This window comes from Rhipicephalus microplus, chromosome 3 (assembly GCF_043290135.1).
Source record: "Rhipicephalus microplus isolate Deutch F79 chromosome 3, USDA_Rmic, whole genome shotgun sequence".
NCBI lineage: Eukaryota > Metazoa > Arthropoda > Arachnida > Ixodida > Ixodidae > Rhipicephalus > Rhipicephalus microplus.
The window spans coordinates 62690988-62711743 of NC_134702.1; the positions used below are offsets into that span (position 1 = coordinate 62690988).

At 47.3% G+C, this 20756-nt stretch overlaps 2 protein-coding genes across 2 annotated transcripts in view; both read right to left on the minus strand.

The window, feature by feature from the left end:
• Positions 1 to 13928, minus strand: part of LOC119161151 (uncharacterized) — a 29335-nt gene extending 15407 nt beyond the window's left edge. Inside the window, exons 1-2 of the mRNA XM_037413505.2 lie at positions 13554 to 13928; positions 10330 to 10919 (exon numbers count right to left, since the gene is read on the minus strand). Coding sequence (XP_037269402.2) covers positions 10330 to 10919; positions 13554 to 13928 — 965 coding nt within the window. The remainder of the gene's footprint in view (positions 1 to 10329; positions 10920 to 13553) is intronic.
• A 5144-nt stretch (positions 13929 to 19072) lies between these two features.
• LOC119161162 (rhomboid-related protein 2) lies at positions 19073 to 20499 on the minus strand. The gene is made up of 2 exons (XM_037413516.2): positions 20059 to 20499; positions 19073 to 19651 (listed from the first exon to the last, which is right to left on the minus strand). The coding sequence occupies exons 1-2, from the start codon at positions 20497 to 20499 to the stop codon at positions 19073 to 19075; spliced, it is 1020 nt and encodes a 339-aa protein (XP_037269413.2).
• Positions 20500 to 20756: the final 257 nt, after the last annotated feature.

A 20756-nucleotide genomic window follows, 5' to 3' on the forward strand; every position in this document is an offset into this window, starting at 1 on the left:
ACCCGTTCCAGAATTGAGCGATGTCAGCAACGGCGTCGGTAGGCAGCCGATAGAGCAACCAAACGAAAGAGAGCGAACACAGAGTCTGTCGATATCAAGAGCCGCTGGCCTCTAAGGTGGCGCTCTCCTACATTTGATGAACATGTCACTGTTTTGATCAGTAAGTAGGTGCACACCACTGCAGTCATTGTTCAAATAAGGCAGCAACAAGGCATCAACATGACACTCCACTTCAGCAGGTTCGGTACCCACGAGGGTTCAGAGTTTTCATGGAAGGTCAGAGGAAAACAAACGAGCATGTCATAGCCGAAGTCGTTGCTATCAAACTAAGCGGTGACACCTGCGAAGGCGAACCTTTCATTCCACTGAACGAATAAGATTGAGACCGAATCCCAGCCACCTAATCCATTCGCACAAGTGTAATGTTTTCGTTTGACGGCTGTTGCCCCTTGTATCGTGCAAAAAGGTTAAAGTTTCGTCCACCGTGTTTCCCTGTACAATTACCTTTACATTGCGTTGAGGCAATAAAACTCTGTCTCGTTAGTGAGCGCTGCTCCCGCGTTTTCATTCAGTGTACAACGTCGAAGTCGCGTCGTTTATTCCTTTTAAAATGTGTGACCAACGAGCCACGCGACCTTGGCCTCTGCCCTGACTTCCTTCCTCCACCACGCGCGTTATCCCCTTGGTCAGAGAAAGGCACAAAGTTTCTCACAAACTTACCTAGAGAGAAATTTGGCACTAGTGAGCTGCTGGATTCATGGGAATGACAGTACATGTGAGCTTCGAAATTGACTCGGATTTGTATAGCTCGAAGACGCGTCTGGCTTCATGTTGAAATGATTGACTTCTTACTAAAAGGGCACGTAATCAGCTGTTTATGTGTCATTGCACAGAAACGTGTTTTATTTAACCCTGAAACCTTCTGCGTCGATGTAAAATTTTACACAGCGTAAGAGGTAACCAACAGTCGCTAAACTTAGGAGGCACACGACAAAGCGAGCGTTCCCTCCGCCACTTTTATGTCGTCTGTTTCTTTCTTTCGCCGTTTGCTTGTGCAGTCAAGGTGAGTGTACTTTTATTTTAGAATGGAATACACGAGAATAAGATCTGCTCATAAATGGTTTGTTTTAAGCTTTATCTACGCAGTCGTGTTCGTTTTTGAGCCGAAGCCTCGCTCAACACCAGCCAACACAAGCCTTGTTGACACATATACCGTCATTCCCAGCGCTCCAACGGTGCCCCTTAAGAAATTCGCATAGACGGTGGCGCCACACTTTTCTCTAGGTATTATTGTGAGAAACTCTATGGAGCTAGGGTTACCAACTCTTCTATTAAGGAAGCTGAGACGAAGGAGGGGAGTGCGTACACTAACAGCGAGTCACCAAAAGTAGTTTTCACTATTCCGGTATCTTCAAGACGAATTCGTTGTTCCTTTATGGCTCTGGCCACTTGAAGCACTTCGACTGGCTACGCACTGCTCTTAACAGATCCACTTGATAGACAATGTACTCGTAAGAGTTGCCGCACGTACTTCACGGATAAGTTCAGCTGAAGTAGCTAAAACCACTCGTAGCCCTCACAACTCCACGAAAGCCCTCAAAGCTTCACATCAAAACGTTGATTTGTGTGTGCGATTTGTGCGAACTTCGTGTCTCTTGTCATGAGTTACGTTGTTTTGTGTGCGTGATTTGTGCAAAATTCGTGTCTCTTGTCATGAGGTACGTTGTTTTGTGTGCGTTGTATCGCATAAAAATGTATAACTGGACGATCTGAAACGAATTTGGGACAAGTAACTGACCCGTCGATGAAGGCGTGGGAATGACAGAATGTGCACAAAAGGTCACTACAGTCTGAAATTCGGGATGGCTGGCAACTCTAGCCGAAGCTCGTGCACATGCAAAACCATAACCTGCACTGCAGCTGACTTAGCTTGTCGTGACGGGGCTATCGGCATTTCACTTCGTTCGCTACTATTTGAATGCACATAGTGGTGTGCGTAGCCATCTAGTGCGTTTCGCTTGGTTCGTGACTGACGCGTGCATTGCACGGAGTGATTAGTGTAGCGTTCACGGTGTAAGAATACACCGTGGTAGCGCTAGAGCGCTGAGAGTTTTTGTGGCAATATGTAGCGCTTGTTACACTGCTACATGTGCGGATAGCCAAAACTTCAAACACTGATGGCATCGCCCTAAAATTAAGCTGCTCTCAAAACTTGCATTAGGCAGTGTCGTAAACGCTGGTGATAACTTTCTTTTTTTTTTGCTTTTTTGTGCAGGAACACACATTTTGAAATGTTACTCACAGATGAATTCTAGACCAGACTGCAATGATAGCATGGTAAGGCAAATCTTGTCTTTGTACACGCTACCATTTCAAGCCAAACATCAGGATTCTTCGCTTATGTTCATTTGATTATGAGAACAACTAAGCATACAAGTACGTAAAAAAACACGAGCAGAGGATATATTTCAAGAATCCACAGAACCTATTTGTATCAATATATCAGTAAAGCAGAATGAAATCAGCCGCCGAATGATGAGAATTTATATTTCATCTAAAGAACGCTGAGCTGGTCTGGAAGCAATCAGATTCATTTGAATGTAAATAAGATTAAGATCTGAAGGTGGAAGCAATACTTAATCCCTTGATCGATCGTAGGCAGCGAAAAGCCTGGAGCATAATTACTTCAAGTAGGGAGCGCGGACAAGAACACAAACGTATTAAGAGATGGCAGGGAGATTCTGCTGACCTCTGCTTTGTCATGCTAACTAATGAGGCCTAGTGGGATCCATCCATGTCCTTGTACCTTCACTGCACTTCGCTCCAATCTCATTTTACCTTAAGCACACGGTACGGTACTAAGCAATTGACTTTCTCAATTGAGTTCGGAAGCACAAGAGCGTTTTTAGGATAAAGCTTCTGTTTGCAAAATACTGTGGCTTTATATATGCTGCTTCTTTGGAATTTTCCCTCTTACTTTCCTGTGAGGGCCGAAGCGTTATTCGAATATATATATATATATATATATATATATATATATATATATATATATTCCTTTCGACCAAAACAAATCATTTTTGAAGTAAGGCTCGATTTAAAGACCTTTACATTAGATAGATAGATAGATAGATAGATAGATAGATAGATAGATAGATAGATAGATAGATAGATAGATAGATAGATAGATAGATAGATAGATAGATAGATAGATAGATAGATAGATAGATAGATAGACAGACAGACAGACAGACAGACAGATAGATAGATAGATAGATAGATAGATAGATAGATAGATAGATAGATAGATAGATAGATAGATAGATAGATAGATAGATAGATAGATAGATAGATAGATAGATAGATAGATAGATAGATAGATAGATAGATAGATAGATAGATAGATAGATAGATAGATAGATAGATAGATAGATAGATAGATAGATAGATAGATAGATAGATAGATAGATAGATAGATAGATAGATAGATTGTGTCCTTAGGTGGTTAAGAAATGAATCTCATTTGATAATAGAACCCAAAAATAATTTTAGTGATGAATCACCGCATATTTTTATACCTAGAGTTGTACTATAATTGCGGTGTTTTCATACCAAAATATCTCCATAACTATTTTATAAAAATTCTGCTTCATAGCAGACTTTTCATAGCCTGCTATGAAGCAGACTATGAAAAGTGAATTCATCGCGCATATGAGCCGTGTTCACTGGGAAATCGAAATGGAAAAAGTACGCATATCTGGCAGGTGCCAAGTGTCTCTGTCGCTTTTCATGTGATCAAAGCCTGAGATGTCGCTAAATTTTGCAGCGTTGGGAAGTGCTGTGCAGTGTTGTCTTCATTCGCAGCCAGCTTTGTAAGTGCAGCTGAGGTGTTATCTGTGTTTTATACCCCTGTCATACGTTCACCACAAAACTCTGTTTATAAATTTCTTCTTTTCGTCCAGGAAAATGCAGTTCATGTCACATGGTCTCTATTTCGCCGTGGAAGGAAAATAGAGCGTTTTAAAAAGGGAGTTCGGTAATGGCCATTTCGAGTCGACGGTGTTCTCTCGTTCCCCCATAGCTACTGCTCAGTACTAAAAACACCGCTCTGACAAAGTTGTCTTTGTAACCTCTATTGTAGATTTTCACATTGCACTTTTGTTCGGTGCAGCATCACACACCGTGTAGTGCAAGTTCGAATAATACTTTCGAGGAAATCAGCGTCTGCACCGTCTACGCCAAATGCTTCGCCAAGCCGCCACTGGCAAGTGTTTCGTATATATATTTTTTTACACACGTGCGAGATGCACGCTCGGGTGCAGTGTACTTTCTCGCATACTTTATCGCTTTAACTTTATTAGAATGCATGCTAAACAAAGTCTTCATAGAACGCTTCTGCTTTCGGCTCCGAGCATTGTTATCAAGTTTTTCGCTTTCTACGGGAGACGCTGCTCCCTGCCCCAAGGCGACGGACGCGGAGTCATCCACTGGTCCGCCCAGCCAGAGGTCTGCTATGGCGAGCTCCTCGGTAAATCAGCGCGCCTGGCCCAGAACCAGTGAGGCCAACGGTGATAGTCACTGCATCATGGCTGTGGACGTGGAGCCTTCTGCGGCTATGTCCGACCATAGACCACCTTTGGCAAGCTCGTCGCGGAAACGAAGCACCTGTTCGAGCACCAGCGAGGACACGGAACTGTACTCGGCCACTGGCGACGACTCGTCGGATGACGACTTCGAGACCGTGAGAAGCAGGAAGGCCAAAAGAAGAAGTATCAAGTCGTCTTCACCAGCAGGGACATTAACGTCTCAGTCAAAAGGAGAATGCTGGCCGCACACCATCCTCTTCATGCCCGAGGACTCCACCATCAGCCTTCGAGCAGTAAACAGGCAAGCTCTCTCTATGTACTTTGAGGGGGTAGCACCAAACGACATTAAGGATATCCGGGTGAACACGCGGAAGAATATTCTAGCTGTGGACACAATGACTGCCAGCGCCATAGACAAGCTTCGCAGAGTATCAGATTTGGGAGGCATCAAAGTACGACCGGTTATTCCAATGGACGGTGCCTGCACGGCGGGAGTAATCTACGACATTGATTTGGCCATAGCAAACTCGGACCTCCCAACTCTCATAAAACCAGCGAACGAAGGAGTTCTCATCGCGAATGCACTTCGCCTCGGAAACACCCGATGTGTAAAGATAATGTTCAAAGGAGATTCCATTCCGTCGCATGTCAAAGTGGGACACTTCCAACATCCTGTTCGACCATTTGTCCCTAAACCACTCCAGTGCCATAACTGCATGAAAATTGGTCACATCAAGAGTGTATGTACAAACACCACAGTATGCCCCCGATGCGCTGAGCCGCACACTGCAGACGCGTGTCGGGCTACAAGTCTGAAGTGCAGAAACTGTGATGGTCCGCATGATGCTGCATCCAAGGAATGCCCTCGGATTAAGAAGGAAATAGCCATTATCAAACAAATGGTTAGGGACAATTCAACCCACAGAGAGGCTGCTGAAAGGGTACGGCGGCGACGTAGTCGCCGACGGAGGCGTGGAGGACAGAGTGTTGCGCATAACCCATTTCCTCCGAGCACGAGTGAAGTAGTAAGCACGAAGCGAAAAGAAGTGGAGAAGCTCACAGCTGCGGATGAGTGGCCTACGCTTCCGCGTACACAGCCTGCAAAGGAGCCTCCTGCGAGGCCTCGCCGCCCTACACCTTCCACCGAGTCTACTTCCGTTGAGGATGTGTCAAGGGTCGATCGACAGATCATCCCGATGTTACGATCCCTCGTCGCTGTCATGGCAGACATACTAAGAAGCCTGGGAACTCCAACCGCTCGAAGCGGGTTACAGGTGTTGGACGCGCTGAGCCCAGTCCTCGCCTCCCTCGCGTAGAGTCATGGCAGGAGATCAACAATCGTTCCGCAAAGACGTCAGAGAAGCATCAGTCATCCAGTGGAACGCAAGAGGACTTAGATCACGGATTTCCGATTTTCGTCAGTACGTGTTTTCTAACCTTTTCCCAATCATCGTAATATGTGAACCGAAATTATCAAACCCGATCAGGCTATCTGGCTACGAATCAATCCCGTCCAAAACCCGAAACGAAAGCAGCAAGGTCATTGTGTATATTCGTCGGGAGCTTACCTACATCATTCAACCTGTGTCGCCTCATGATGAGAACCAATATGTTTGCCTGACTGTGAAGCAGAAAACCCTCACCTTCACATTAATAGGTGTCTACTTATCTCCCTCAGCCCGTTTTGATTGCCAAAGACTGGATGACATTCTTTCGAGCGTCCCGGATCCGTGGATAATTATAGGAGACTTCAACGCCCACCACCCAATCTGGGGAAGTTCAAAAGTCAATACCACGGGCCGGAGGCTGGCTTCATTTGTATCGACTCATGAACTGTCTCTACTTAATGATGGGAGCCCTACATTTCTGCGAGGATCAACATACAGCAGCTGTTTGGACTTGACGTTCGTGTCACGTCGCTTCGCCACAAGCGTTAAGTGGTTTTTAGACATCGAGACACATGGTAGCGATCACATCCCCAGTTATCTCACCATCGAAGGCTTTGCTAGCGACCACCCGCCGAAAACCGTACGGAAGATCGATCTTTCAGCATTCAAAACCAACATTGAACACGCTTGTGAAAAAGGCTTAACCTCTGACATTGAGCAAGCGATCAAACAAGCAGCGCAGAGTGCGATGCGCACGCTGGCATATTCTTCAAAGCCCTCAGAAACGGACATGGAGTTAGAGCGACTCCGTGCGACTCGTCGGCGTGCGGAGCGTAGATATCGACGCACAAAATCCATTCAAGATCTACGGATGGCCAGGCGCATGCAAAAGAAGATCCAGCGTCGTATAGACAAACTGGAGTTTCAACGGTGGGCGAAATTTTGCGCGAGTCTAGACCCTCGCAAACCGCTTTCTCAAATATGGCGAACCGTGCGAGGCCTACGCACATTTCCCCAACAACGTTTTCCGTTTAAAGCCTTGGCCCTTTTCCAAAATAGAAGGGATATCGAGGTAGCGGAAGATTTTTGTAGGAAGATTGCGGGCCCACCAAATTGCACAGAAGCCCTTACTGCTCATTACACGCCACATTCACTTGACCCGCACCTGGACCTGCCTTTTTCAATGGAAGAACTGAATGTGGCTCTTGCTTCATGCAATCGATTGTCATCGCCTGGCCCGGATGACATATCATACCGCCTATTATGCAATCTCGGTGATCGAGCACGAAGTGCTTTGCTGGAAGTATTCAATGAGTCTTGGAGAGATGGAACGGTCCCCAGAGAGTGGAAAACAAGCCGGTTGGTTGCACTTCTCAAACCTGGAAAATCGCCTCTAGAGCTGACATCATACCGCCCAATAGCGCTGGCTAGTTGCGTAGGGAAGCTGATGGAGCGAATGATCCTTGCCAGACTCGAGTGGTTCCTAGAACGCCATAGAATATATCCAGACGCCATGGCCGGTTTTCGTCGTCTTCGGAGCTCCATTGACAATGTCATTGACCTGGTGACCTACGTACAACACCAGAAAATGAGCAGACGGTTATCTGTCGCACTATTTTTAGATGTCAAAGGAGCATATGACAATGTTTCTCACGAAGCCATACTTGACGCCCTCGAGTCAGTTGGTTTGGGTGGGCGAGTGTACCGCTGGATCCAATGCTACCTACATATGAGATCATTGTTTATGCAAACTGATGATGGGCCGACTTCTGAACATTATACACACCGTGGTGTTCCTCAAGGTGGTGTATTGAGCCCCACACTGTTCAACCTGGTTCTGATCGGTCTCGTTGAACGCATACCAGATTCCGTGCAGATATCTCTCTATGCAGATGATATTTGTGCCTGGACATCAGGTGTAACACGTCCTCAGGTACGTGCGAGACTCCAGAAAGCAGCGAATTCAATATCGGCGTACCTTAGAGAACAAGGCCTCGAGATTTCTCCTGAGAAATCGGCGCTGGTCGCGTTCACGCGGAAGGCAATGACGTCATATCCCATCGCCATCAATGGACACAGTGTCTGCTACGCCAGGACCCACAGGTTTTTGGGGGTCACGATCGATCGAAATCTCTGCTGGAGTCCCCATGTGGCCACTCTAAAGAAGCGCCTAACGGCCATCGCACAACTTTTCAAGTTCCTCGGAGGCAAAACGTGGGGCACATCAGTGCACGCGATGTTGCATTTGTACAAAACGCTGTTTCTGGGGTACCTGCGGTATAGCTTGCCGGTTCTGACGAACGCTTGCAAAAGCAGTATACGCACAATAGAAAACGCCCAGGGCCAGGCACTCAGAGTTTGTCTTGGATTACCACGCTGTACATCAACAGCGGAAACCATCGCAATCGCCAAAGATCATCCGGCCACAGTGCACATTACTTTGGAGGTGCTTAGAGCTCATATTAGACACCTAGCTCGCGCCCCTGCCCACCACCTAGCTTCGCTTCCAGAAGATCGACCGAGTGCCTCCTTCTGTAAGAGAGTATTGACTTTCCGTGAGTGCCTTCCAACAGTCTACACACCTCCGGAACGGATACTAACACCTCCTTGGTGCTTGGACCGACCAAAACTGCGCTTGACAGTGCCGGGGATTCGCAAGAAGGCGGAGCTCTCGGCGCCAGCTTTAAAGCAGATGATTCTACTCATGCTACACGAAGAATACAAAGATCATGTCAAACTTTACACGGATGGCTCGACAACTGTTGGAGGATCTGCAGGAGCTGTGATCTTCCCAGCAAGAGCCGAAACCATCCAGTTCAGAACGTCACACAAAACGACATCGACAGCCGTGGAGCTCGCGGCACTCCGCAGCGCACTCCGCAGGATTGACCAAGAGACACCACAAAAATGGAGCATTTTTACTGATTCGAAACCAGCTCTCCAATGTCTACACAATACTCTACGTCGTGGACCTCAAGATCAATTGGCGCTCGAAATACGACAACTGTACCATCACCTAATAGACGAAGGACATGACATATCTTTTCAGTGGTTACCAGGCCATTGCGGCATCATCGGTAACGAGCATGCCGACAATGCAGCTAAGAATGCTCACGAAAATGGAGTGATGGAACCTATTCCACTATCAAGAAGCGACGCAGCAGCAAAGATTAATACGCTTGCGCAGGATGTCGCAAGGTCTATGCGGAATACGCCCGGTTTTCTCCACACCCGTCTTCACCGCCTGGACCCATGCCTACGACTTACTATTCCATCTGGCCTACCCCGATCCGAGACGACCCTTCTCTGCCGTATGTGGCTTGGGGTGTCTTTCACGAACGCTTTTGCCTGCCGCATCGGAATGAGAGACAGCGCTACATGCGACCATTGCGACAATGACGAAACAATTGAACATATTTTATGTCAGTGCCCCCAGTACAGCTCTCAGCGACAGTCCCTCTCAGCAGTGTTTGCTCGCCTCGACGACCAGCCATTTTCTGAGCAGTCAATCTTGTAATGTCGGAAAGATCGAGCTTCATGCCAGAAAGCAACGAAGGCGCTGATGAAGTTTCTGCGAGCGACCCGCCTCGTAGAACGATTGTGACACTACTGTGTGCGAGTGTGTGTATGTGTGTTTGTGCTTCTCTTCCTCCCTTTCCCCTTACCCTTTCCCCAGTGCAGGGTAGCAAACCGGATATGTTTTCTGGTTAACCTCCCTGCCTTTCCGCATTAAAATTTTCTCTCTCTCTCTCTCTCTCTCTCTATGCTAAACAAAAAATAGACACGAGTACTTAGCTTTAAAGGCGATTACATATGTGAAAGGTGGGATGTTCCGACAAGCGCAGCAGCACCGTTTCGGTCCGGTGCGGCTCCCGTCGAAAGCTTGCACTAAGCCGTGTAGCATGATCGCAACGCCATTCTCGCAAAGCTTCATTAAGAAGTTGGATGCTGAACGGAGGTAAATGGAGTTCTGGGGCTGCCGTGTGACAGCGGTAAGAATATTTAGCAGGAATAACTTATTTAAGAGTGTAAATCCTGGAATGTGCAATAGGCCGCGTACCCTGTGTGTTATTCATAGCGAGACCTCATGCCTTGGGATGAAAATTATGTGGTGCACCCTTTGGGTGCAAGTAAATGTGTACTTGAGTAAAAACATTTTCCTGGAAACAGCTCAAAATTTGCACGCTTGCAGTCATATTTATTCTATCTGCACGAACACAATAAAGTAATTTTAGTGCTCTTTGCCTGTGAGTCCACTTTTCTTACGTACATGTTAATATGTCGATCCCATTGCAGCCTGTTCGAATGCGAACAAGACCACTGCCCAGTGAAGGGCTTTGAAAAGGCGGTAAACCCACTCTTCCCATTTCTGACCGCGATTCTTGCGCAGGATCACAACGCCCATCGTGCAGCCGATCGCCACACCGACAAGGTGAGGAAGAGTGCCCACACTCGGAATGTGATTCAGGTAGTACGCCTGAGCCGCGTCGGCAACGGTGTAGATTAAAACCACGATTACGCGTCCGACCACGCTGCCAAATTGGGAGTGGTTAACCAAGACGTCGACCACGTGCGCCCAAAGTACGGCATAAATGGCTGCTGAGGCACCCACAGTGAAGCCATAGCGGCAGACGTAAGTGATTTGAGCAGCGGTGAAGGCTCCTGCAGAGTAGATGAACGGTATCTTCCAGGGGCTATGCAAGAAGCTGATTGGTAGGCAGACCAGCATCTGGATGACCACGCTGGCCGCCAGTGAAAGGCCGTTGAAGCTGACGAGAACGAACGACAAGTTGCGCCAGAACTCGCGCTTACGCTCCATCACGAGGACGAGCTTGTCTTCGAAGCGCATGTAGTCTTCGATTTCCTTGGTGCTTGTCGGACAGCATCGGTACAGATACAGGACGTACGTGACGATCTGCGTCATTGTGATGAGGACGAAGAAGAGAACCTGGAAAAAAGCATAGACATCCTCAATACTTTAGTTTCCTAAAAGAAATCGAATTGGGCAAACAAAGTTAGAAATATGGCGGAATCTTCCCACCACAAATTTCTGGTGGGAACCTCACCTTCCAGTCTTAATTCATCAGTAAACTCAATGAGGTTGATACAAGCACACAAATATGACCCATTGTTGCGATATAACTGATTCGTGGGTTGTTTAGATGACCGAGGAAGAAGAAACTGACTGAAAGAAATAGAAGTGGGCCCGTATAGCGTATGCCGGCAGGCGGCACGCACAGTATGCTCTAACTAAGCGATTTATTCGAAATGATTTCCAAAGATAAATGACCAAACTTTTCAATGACCAGCCAGTAATCAGCAGCAAGTTGTTTGTTCTGGCACATATCTAGCCACACATGTGGTTTTCCCTGCCAGACGCCAGCCAAAATATACTTGGTAACCCATCTTAACTCTACTGTCAGATTATTTATTTTGTGAGATATGTTTATGTTTAGATGAAAAAGCTCCATTGTGGTCCTTCAAGGCAAGTGTTAGTAGCGCCCTACCGCGGTGGTCTAGTGGCTAAAGTACTTGGCTGCTAACCCGCCGGTCGTGGGATCTGATCCCGGCTGCGGCGGCTGCATTTCCGATGGCGGCGGAAACGTATACGCCCCTGTGCTCAGATTTAGTGTACGTTAAAAAACCCTAGTTGGTCTAAATTTCCGAAGCCCTCCACTACGGCGTCTCTCATAATCATATGGTGGTTTTGGCATGGTAAACCTCACATATCAATCATGTGTTAGTAGCGAGCCGTTTCAGCATCACAACAGAAAGGCTGAGTTTGTCTGCCACGTCGAGTTCTGCAGTTGCACATCCCATAAAAGTTCATCGAGGTGGGGCTGCGTATAAACGCACCCAAGCTTGAAGAAGTGATGTCTGGATCGTGGTTATTCAAAATGGGAAATCGATTAAAGAAAAAGAACATATGATTTATTGCTGAATCAAGATAGAATTCAAGTCTGGCATCTCGAAGTTGGCCTGGGCGTACGCCGCGGACATGGTTTCAAGACCTTGCCTTGAAATGTCTCAAGGAAACAGCTAACAAAAATTTTGCATGGTTACGTGTCAGGCTCCGTACTTCGTTTTCACTACTGGCGCATTCATTACAAGGTAGTGAATGTTAATGTATGCCCACCTGTGTAAGGTGTTACGTATATATAACGAATTATTCGTGGTGCATGCATGATGATGAAAAGAGGTAGGATAAGTAGACGCAAAGATAGAAGCACTCTTCGCCTCTGCTTATCATGTCCATTTCCTCTATCGTCAATGCACCGCGAATAATACCTATATAATGAACCCTTGCCAACTCTCCCGAGATTCGATTTTTACCTGTATATTTTGTGGTGCAAATTTACTTCCCATCTCGAAAGTAAAGCAGTTCAATGTGAACCATGTCTCGGCGAAGAATGTTGGCACTCACTCAGACTCACTCAAGAAATACATTTTGCTATGAGAGCTCACTCGGACTCAGATTCACCGATGTTTTTTTTTTTTTTGAACAGAACTCACTCGGATTCACACTCCCTAAACCATTTCTCAGCTGGACTGACTCGGACTCAATTTCGCCAAAGTATTGCTCAGCCCGACTCACTCAAACGCAAACTCAGCTTGGCCAGTGTCTAAAGGAGTCTGAGTAAGTCTGCTGGCATGAAATTAGCTTTTCTGGTGATGGTATGAATGATCTTAAACGCTAATATTTCACATAATGGGTATTCTACGATACGTCTTTTGACCTTGCGGCTTCAAATACGGGTTATCAGTGGTTGCAATTCAGTCAGGACATTTCTGTAAAAAAATGGCGCCCGCATCTTCCCATGGGGAGAACTCGAGTAAATTTGTACTCGAGTGGTGGGGGTATCGAGTGGTGGGGGGTATCGCGTGAATGTTGCGTCTACTCAAGTCAAGCAAAGCGTCAAGTCAAGTGAAAGCCAAGTAAAGGCACCCTTCATTAAATTATACATACCACCCGCATTCGAGGGAGACGAGACGAGGGCCGAGACGAGCCGAGCATGCGCAGTTGGGGTGTGGACGGTGCCTACGACGAAACGCGACATCCTGCGACTAATAAATGCTGCGCATTTAAAATACGCGACTCACAAGAGAGATCAAGAGCATTCCCGTGAGAGAGTTTGTAGGGGGAAGTCTTGGCACTGCCCATCCTCCGCAACTGATGTCCCTGATCAAAAATACTGACATAGCACACGAACACTTATGTGCTGAAATATGTGCGAATGAGCTTGGTTACAAACGTGAGTGACTAGAGGCTGGTATTAATGCTCATAGGCCGCCAGATAGAGCCATAGGTCGGCGATAAATGATGAAGCTCGCTCAGGCTCATTCAAGAAGCATATGCTGCGCTTAGGGTTCACTCGGACTCAACGTCATCAAACTATTACTGACCCGGACTCACTCAGACACAGACTCACGTCTCGGTGTCAGTCGGAGTCAGCCTCAGTGGGCCGACTATGAGTGAGTTTGGCAACCTACGAATGGAAGTGCTGGTATGGCTCGACTGTGCTTGCAATATCAAACGCAGCCCGCCATTTCAAACATTGTCCAGAACGTCGCGAACTTTTACCTGAAGCACGAAGAGCGGATAGTCGACCATGGCGCAACGCACCGCCCTGGCTCGCTGCAGATTCCCAGCGTAGACGTTGGCGGCCGCCGTGACGACCCTGTGGAACCGCTTCTGCCTTACGGTTGAGGGACGACCAGAGGTTGTGATGAGGAGGAACTGCTCCAGCGTGAGCCAGCTTTTTTCGTCTTGGTCCACGAGCTCGCTAAGCTCTTCAATGACGCTCGCAGGGCACTTGGCCATCGGCGTGAGGAACGCCCTCAGTTCCACTGCGTAGGCCTTGTCGCCACGCTGCAACTTTCGGTAGATATCGGTCCAGAAGGGAATCTCTTCCATCCATATCTTCTGCTCTCTGGCGGCCGTCATGCTGTTGCCCATGTTCGCAATGACGCAACAAAACCTATTCTTTCAGGTAAACCACGGCAGCTGTCTGTCGGAACTGATCAAGTCTGTCGATGCACGCGTACGCCACTGTTGGGAAAGAGCAACCTCGAGGAGCGAGTCGATGGATGAGGCACTACAGTGCCGGGCGCATCTTAGCTTTTTGAATGTGACAGCGTATGCAGATGGGCCACCATCAAGGACACCATAGGACACTCGAGCACCGACTTTGTTTCTAGTACACCTGCCGCCCAAGCCGATATCAGTTTATGAATCTTTCATGGGTTTTATTATTTTTTTCGCACAATCTTGTTCAAGTCTAGAGCACGAAACAACACACGTTGCTATGGTGCGCAGTGAGGAGGGTGACACTGCCATGCGTTTTGTTGATCACATGTATTGATCAGCTTATTAAGGGTACCGAGATGTGCTAGGTGCCCTGATGCTATCTGATGTACATCTGCGTCTGAAGTTTTAGAAATTCGGCATATAATAAAGAAATGTCAGCTGAACCTCATTACTTTGAAAGAAAGATTTTTTTCCTGGGGAGTTAGTTTTTTATTATAGGTTGCCCCAGCCACGTGTGTTTATAATAGTTGTAGAAAGAACCTTAGAGTTTCGCCTGGCTTAAAGCAATAACGATGTTTCTGATACAATATACTTGTTCTATAAATATTCTAGTGTTCGTCTTGTGGCTGCTTCTGTATCGGCTACATCTGTGTCTCATAATTCTCACAATGTTGCGGATTTCTCACCGTGTTAGAAGTACGTAGACTAGGGTGTAACTGTAAGAGCACTACTAGTTTGTTTTCGAAAGCAGTCTATGTAAATAATATAACGCACAGGCAGGGAAGGCCTGAATTAAAAGCAATATTTTTAATTATTTATATGCAAAACGATCGAAGGCACGCTTGTACGCCAACTGCCAAACAGTTTGATAAAGTTTTCGACAGTTCTGATATAGCGAAATTGGTCCACAATTTTGATAAAACGAGGTCATAAGAAATCATGACTAAGCTTCAAGAATTAGGATCTGCTTGACGTTTTGCGAGCTTTAAAATTTGCGGCAAAAATGCATGATTTATTGAAGACGCAAGTAACAGATTATATTTAAAGTGGTGGGCTCAACAGTCCATTGACTCAGAAGATAGCTATAAGGTTACACTGCCTACAGCGTACAAATGCTTATTTATTCATTTTTTTACGCAGTGTCAAAATATGCACGATTACAGTGGCACGTTTTTTTCGCGACAAAGCCAGACGTCCAAGGAGAAAGTATCTGTCGTTTGGAGGACCAGCATGCCAGCAAAAACTGTACCGCAGCCTTTCTTTACACTTCTTAGGCTTTCGGCTTGAACTTAAGCTCACGGAGTGAAATTTGTGTGGTGTGCTCGAGGTGGTCCAATATTATACGCGTTCAATATTGGGATGACTGACTGACATGGCATGTCGTGTCGGTGTAAAGCGTGATGTCCAGCTCCACCGTAACGAAAATAACTGAAAGACGGGCTATTCTGCAACTTACGGTGGAATCGTAACTGAGGTGGCAAGAACAATGTTTTCTGCTCATTTGTTCGCCTAGTGCGCCAACAATGGCAGCACTGCGAACCGCGCCGGTGTGACCTAAGAGAGGGATGCGTGCGCTTTTGTCTGCTACGTAGGCCCTGTGGTAAGAATCAACCATGGACCTATCACTTAGTTATCGTGTGTACCCTGCCTACTGACGCTATTCACTCAATCATTGGTTTCTGCTTTTGACGCTCGTTTCAGGAGCACCGCGCTTTGTTTCTTAGACCTGCGGCTGCTTGTCTCCGCGGCGAGTGCTGCACATTGATGAAGTAAGTACTGCTTTGTACCTTAGTGTACATCGCACGCCCATGAAAAGGGCGTTAGCTTTCACAACTATCCTAAGAACCCGAAGCGAAAAAAGAATCGGATAGACAATCTCAGTATGGGAAAGCGTCCCTCACCTTCCTAAACCGCGTGCAGCAAGAACTTCGCTGACAGTGACTTCTGCGATACCCGCCATGCGTGCCACTCTTCTTTAAGCTTGTAACCGTGTTTGATAGACTCGCTTGTATTTCAGCCATTTATTGCACGCCAGAAACAAGCATAGGCGACTTATACCAGGTGGGGTGCCGTCCCAACCCTACCGCGAAGGCCCCTATAGAAAGGAAGCCCACGACGTGGCCTCGGAATCGCCTCCCTGGTAAGCGTGCTTTGTGAGCGCCACTGAGCGGCATTGGGTATCTGAAACTACGGCTTTATTTGATTGGTGCACAACCGCGGGCACGTCTGCGTAGAGCACATGAGATGCCAATTTCCTATCTAGGGATCTTAGGTTTTTGCTCTGCGGGGCGACACCTTGAGGCAGTTTCGGACTCTGACGCAGTCGCATTGACTACTGTTGTAGGCAGCACACGCTTCTGACAAAGCACGTGAGACCCCGCAAATGTCTCTATGTGTCGGAGCACCAACCAAAAAGCTGCTGCTGGGGAATTCAACACAAATGTGGTGACCATGGTTGTACGTATATACGTGGTTCACTCTTGAAGACGAGTGCGTGCCTAGCAGACTGCTTATGGTAAATTTGTAAGCGAAAGCTGCTGCCGCTGTTTAGTGGGCATTCTCAGAAGGCTATCACCTCAGGCGGTGCATACACGTTCTAAAAAGCGGAGCTCTTCAAGCGTTTCTTGATGTCGTGTACTTGAACCGAAACTCTACCGACCTTGCCTTTGCCACGTTAATCTCTGTCGGCCTGTGCATGTCATATATAATCAGCGATAACTATTTGGTATATCCTAATACCTAAGCGATGACCATGTGTGGTGTCAATTCGAACTATTTCACATATTGCTCTCACTTAAGCAACATTACTGAGCTGAGACCAGCTGCAGTCATTTGCACTGGCCAGGGTGTGCAACGACCCGCCCTTGCCCCCTCCCCCGGCTTCACAAACACCTGTCCCTCAAGCCCCCGATTACAGCGAGTCTACACTGGCTTGCGCCGGCAATTTAGACAAAACGCTGCCGTCGCCCATTACTACAATTCAAGCAAGAATATCTAAAATTCGGTAACTTGATGCTACCTCACATTTCTAGTAAATTTTGTGAACGATCGATTTACTGGCGAAGCAGTAATATAAACAGCTGCCCTGCAGCTATTGTTTCGTGTGTAGTTTGCGAATGCCAGAGTGGCAGAAGTAATGAGCGATTATCTAAAATATGTCACTAGTGAAAACTTTATCACTAGTAAAAAATCTAGTGAAAAAACATGTCACTAGTAAAAACTGTCATTAGAGAAACAACGCAGAAAAAATATTGTTACGGGGAGAAAAGGACGACGGTGCAGTTAGCAGCGGTTTGTTGCGGCGTGGCAGGCCCGGCTCGCCGAGGCACGAATGGAGACCTTTCCGATGCATCCTCGTATTGCTCTTGGGCAGACATAGCAGAGGCAGCCAAGGAGTGTCCGCTACGGAGAATCGTCGTGATGGTGAAAGGGAGGCCCCGCACTCTCCACCAAAATGTTACGAAGGGAAAAGGCGTCGTAGAGTATATTCAAAAGGTGTATATAAACACGTAACGTGAGACATACAAGCCAGAGCCAAGTCCACGTGGATATCAGTGAGCGTTGTTCCATATGATGATGGTGATGGTAATGATGATACCACAGCCATGGCTCGTACCCACTCAGGGTTATCGGCAAAGAATCGATGACGTTATTCGGTGAGATTTTTTTATACTCAATATCGAAACCACCCACCAGAGAAAAAAAAAGAAAAGACACCCTTGGCAGAATGAAAGAAGTGCAATAATTGTTTGTCACTCGTTCAGATCAGACAATCATTCACTACATTGACTAGAAATTAGCGTGGTTAAACAAAGCTCCTGCTTATGTTGGAATAATTTTGCAGGAATAAGAAACAAGCAACTGAAAGCTTAATGTTACTCTATGGTTGTCCTTCTTTTTGCTGTCTTCCTCTTCATCTCCGACGGCGCTTCGTAGAACCATCATAAAAAGAGAAACTGAATGATCACTGTTCGTCATGAACTCGATCACCACAGAGACGTTGTTTGGTGGGTTCGCAAGTCTACTTGTTTGCAGGACTAGAGCCTCGACGGTGATGCGGTTCCAGTAAACGGCCTCAACCACGCATTGAAAAACGTGGCCTTCGTCTTACACAGCTTCGCCGTCAGCGACACCAGGAACTTTCGGAAGGTTGATCTACATACGTGTAGATGCTGGAGAAAGGCACGCTTACTGAAATGTCGAGAAAAAACACTAATTAGTATCGTAAGGGGGAAGGCCCCGCCACGGTGGTCTAGTGGCTAAGGTACTCGGCTGTTGACGCGCAGGTCGCGGGATCAAATCCCGGTGGTGGCGCTGCATTTTCGATGGAGGCGGAAATGTTGTAGACCCGTGTACTCAGATTTGGGTGCACGTTAAAGAACCCCAGGTGGTCGAAATTTCCGGAGCCCTCCACTACGGCGTCTCTCATAATCATATAGTGGTTTTGGGACGTTAAACACCACAAATCAATCATCAATCGTAAGGGGGAAGCTTTAGACGACGAGTGAGAACACATAGTTTCACTTTCTCACCAGCAATGCAGTCAGTGCAAGCGGCGTGCTCGCTGGCTGTCCGGGAAAAATCATAACCTTGTTGATTGAGCACGAAACTAAAACGAGTTCATAATTGCACTCAAGAACGTACGTTGCAGGCGTTTGTTGACTCCCTTAAGACTGTTCGTTCGGCAAAGTTCCCACCTGAAACAGACTATTCGCGTACAGTAAGTAGTTCTTGAGTAATTCGCTCTTGAGGAAAGAGAAAAGGCAACTAATTTCCACCTGCGTGATTGGCGACATGGTGCAGTGCCTTGTAAAGTGGGGCAAGAATATAAAGAAGAATAGTAGAAATAGAAAGAGCAGTGGCTGCTGCTGTGTGGTTGAAAGCGGAGTTCACGCTATCAAGTCACACGCGAGAGCGCGCCACTCCAACATCTCTGGGTTAATAGGTAAAAGCCCTATAGTGTGGATAGAAACGCGGGATAATGTTTGCCTCTGTTAGTGACACCATTTCACCAGCGCTAGGTAGATACGAAATCAGTTCGCCTATAAGAAAGTTTATGATCAAGATCCGCGTCACAAATAGGAACGCTTGCGTTGCGCTGAGTTCAGCACAGGTAGCCCAACTACCAGACCAGCCAGCGCGCCACCGTAGTGACCGGCGTAGCTCAAAAGCTGGCCATGGCGGTTTTGGGGGCCCCGCACGATCGAGTACAGGTCATTCAAGTAAACGAGAAGCAGCATGGCTATTCTGAGCCCGGCAAGTTCCATGTCGCGTATGTTGCTTAGGACGTGTGCCAAGTGCGCCGTCTGGAGGGAGTACACTCCGCTCGAAGAACCGGCAATGAAAGCGTCAGGGTTCAGCAACGACTGCGCCAGCGGACCGCAGAGAAGACCACTGACGTATACGAGCATTATCGGCCACCAGGAGTGGACCACTTCAAGCGGGAAGGCGAAGGCGATCTGGAGGAACACGTTGCTGCCGATGTGCAAGAAGCCGTCGTGCACCAGCGAGTAAGTCAGGAAACGCCACAGTTCACGTCGCTTGCGTGGATTGAAGATGAGAGAGGTGTTGCAGGGTAAATGGCAGAGCTGGCGGTCCTGGGTGGATTCGGAGCAGGAAGGGACTGCGCAGTGATAGGCAAATGTGGCAACCTGCAGTTAAAAAGAAAAGGCTTACTATTCAGAATTCAGGAGCCATTTTGTTTCTCTTGGGAAAATGGCAGAAAGCGAAGATTGGCGTGTGCGTACGGCTTTTACTAATCTTTTTTTTATTTATAGCATTGCGCAATTCTCCCTTCTGTCTGTTTCCTTCTTTCATGCCGGCAAGTATACCTCTTTCATTCCCGGAGCGCACAGTACAATGACACAAGTTGTGTGCACACTTCTGAAGTTCGCGTTATGGCATAAGCGTAGTTTTTGCATCGCTTGCGTTGGCTCTGACACCGTGGAACGCGGGAGTTAAATTTTCGCGTTTGATGAGGCACCTAAGGATCCTGCCTTAAAACAAAACACGGCTACAGTGTCCGTTGTGGCGCATTGTCGTAGGGCATGCAACGTACCTGCACCAGGGAGACGATCAGGATGAAAAAGGGAAAGTGAGTAACGAATCCGCAAGTCGTGGAGCACATGTTCACTCTGATCGACCTATCAATGCATCCCGCTGCTTCCGTGTCCACAGAGAGACTCGCAACACGCTTCAGTATGGCATCTTGGCGACGGCGCCTTCCTACGACGAGTACGGTCGAGAACCGCAGGACGTGCAGTATCCAGGGCCTCGATTCGAGGTACTTGCCGGAGCGGTAGGCGTCCCGACACTCCCGCAAAGAGAGCGAGTCCCTGCCTTCGGCTTCAGAACTCTCCACGTACTCCTTGAACAGGTCCCCCGTGGGGCAGCAGCCGAGAACACGCCTCAGGTCGCTTACTCGAAATCTCGTCGTGGTCGGCGCCGGCGCACTCATCAGCAGATCGACGAGCTCCTGGTAGTCACCGGTATGCCTCATTTCTGTTCCGCATTTATTCCACGGTTGTTCTACGTCAGTCGTTCTGGGCGTGTCCAAGACAAGGGCGTGCTCGGCGGATGACTCCATGTCTTCTTCTTTTGTGATGATGATGATGGTTCTGTGCAATGTCATGCGCCCAAAATAGCTGATTAAGAATCAGCCTGACCGGAGGACACGTGAATCGAGTATTTATTAAAAAGAAGGAGGATTTCTAGACAAAAAAGAATGGTTTATGCCTCTTTCTCGGAATTACGTAT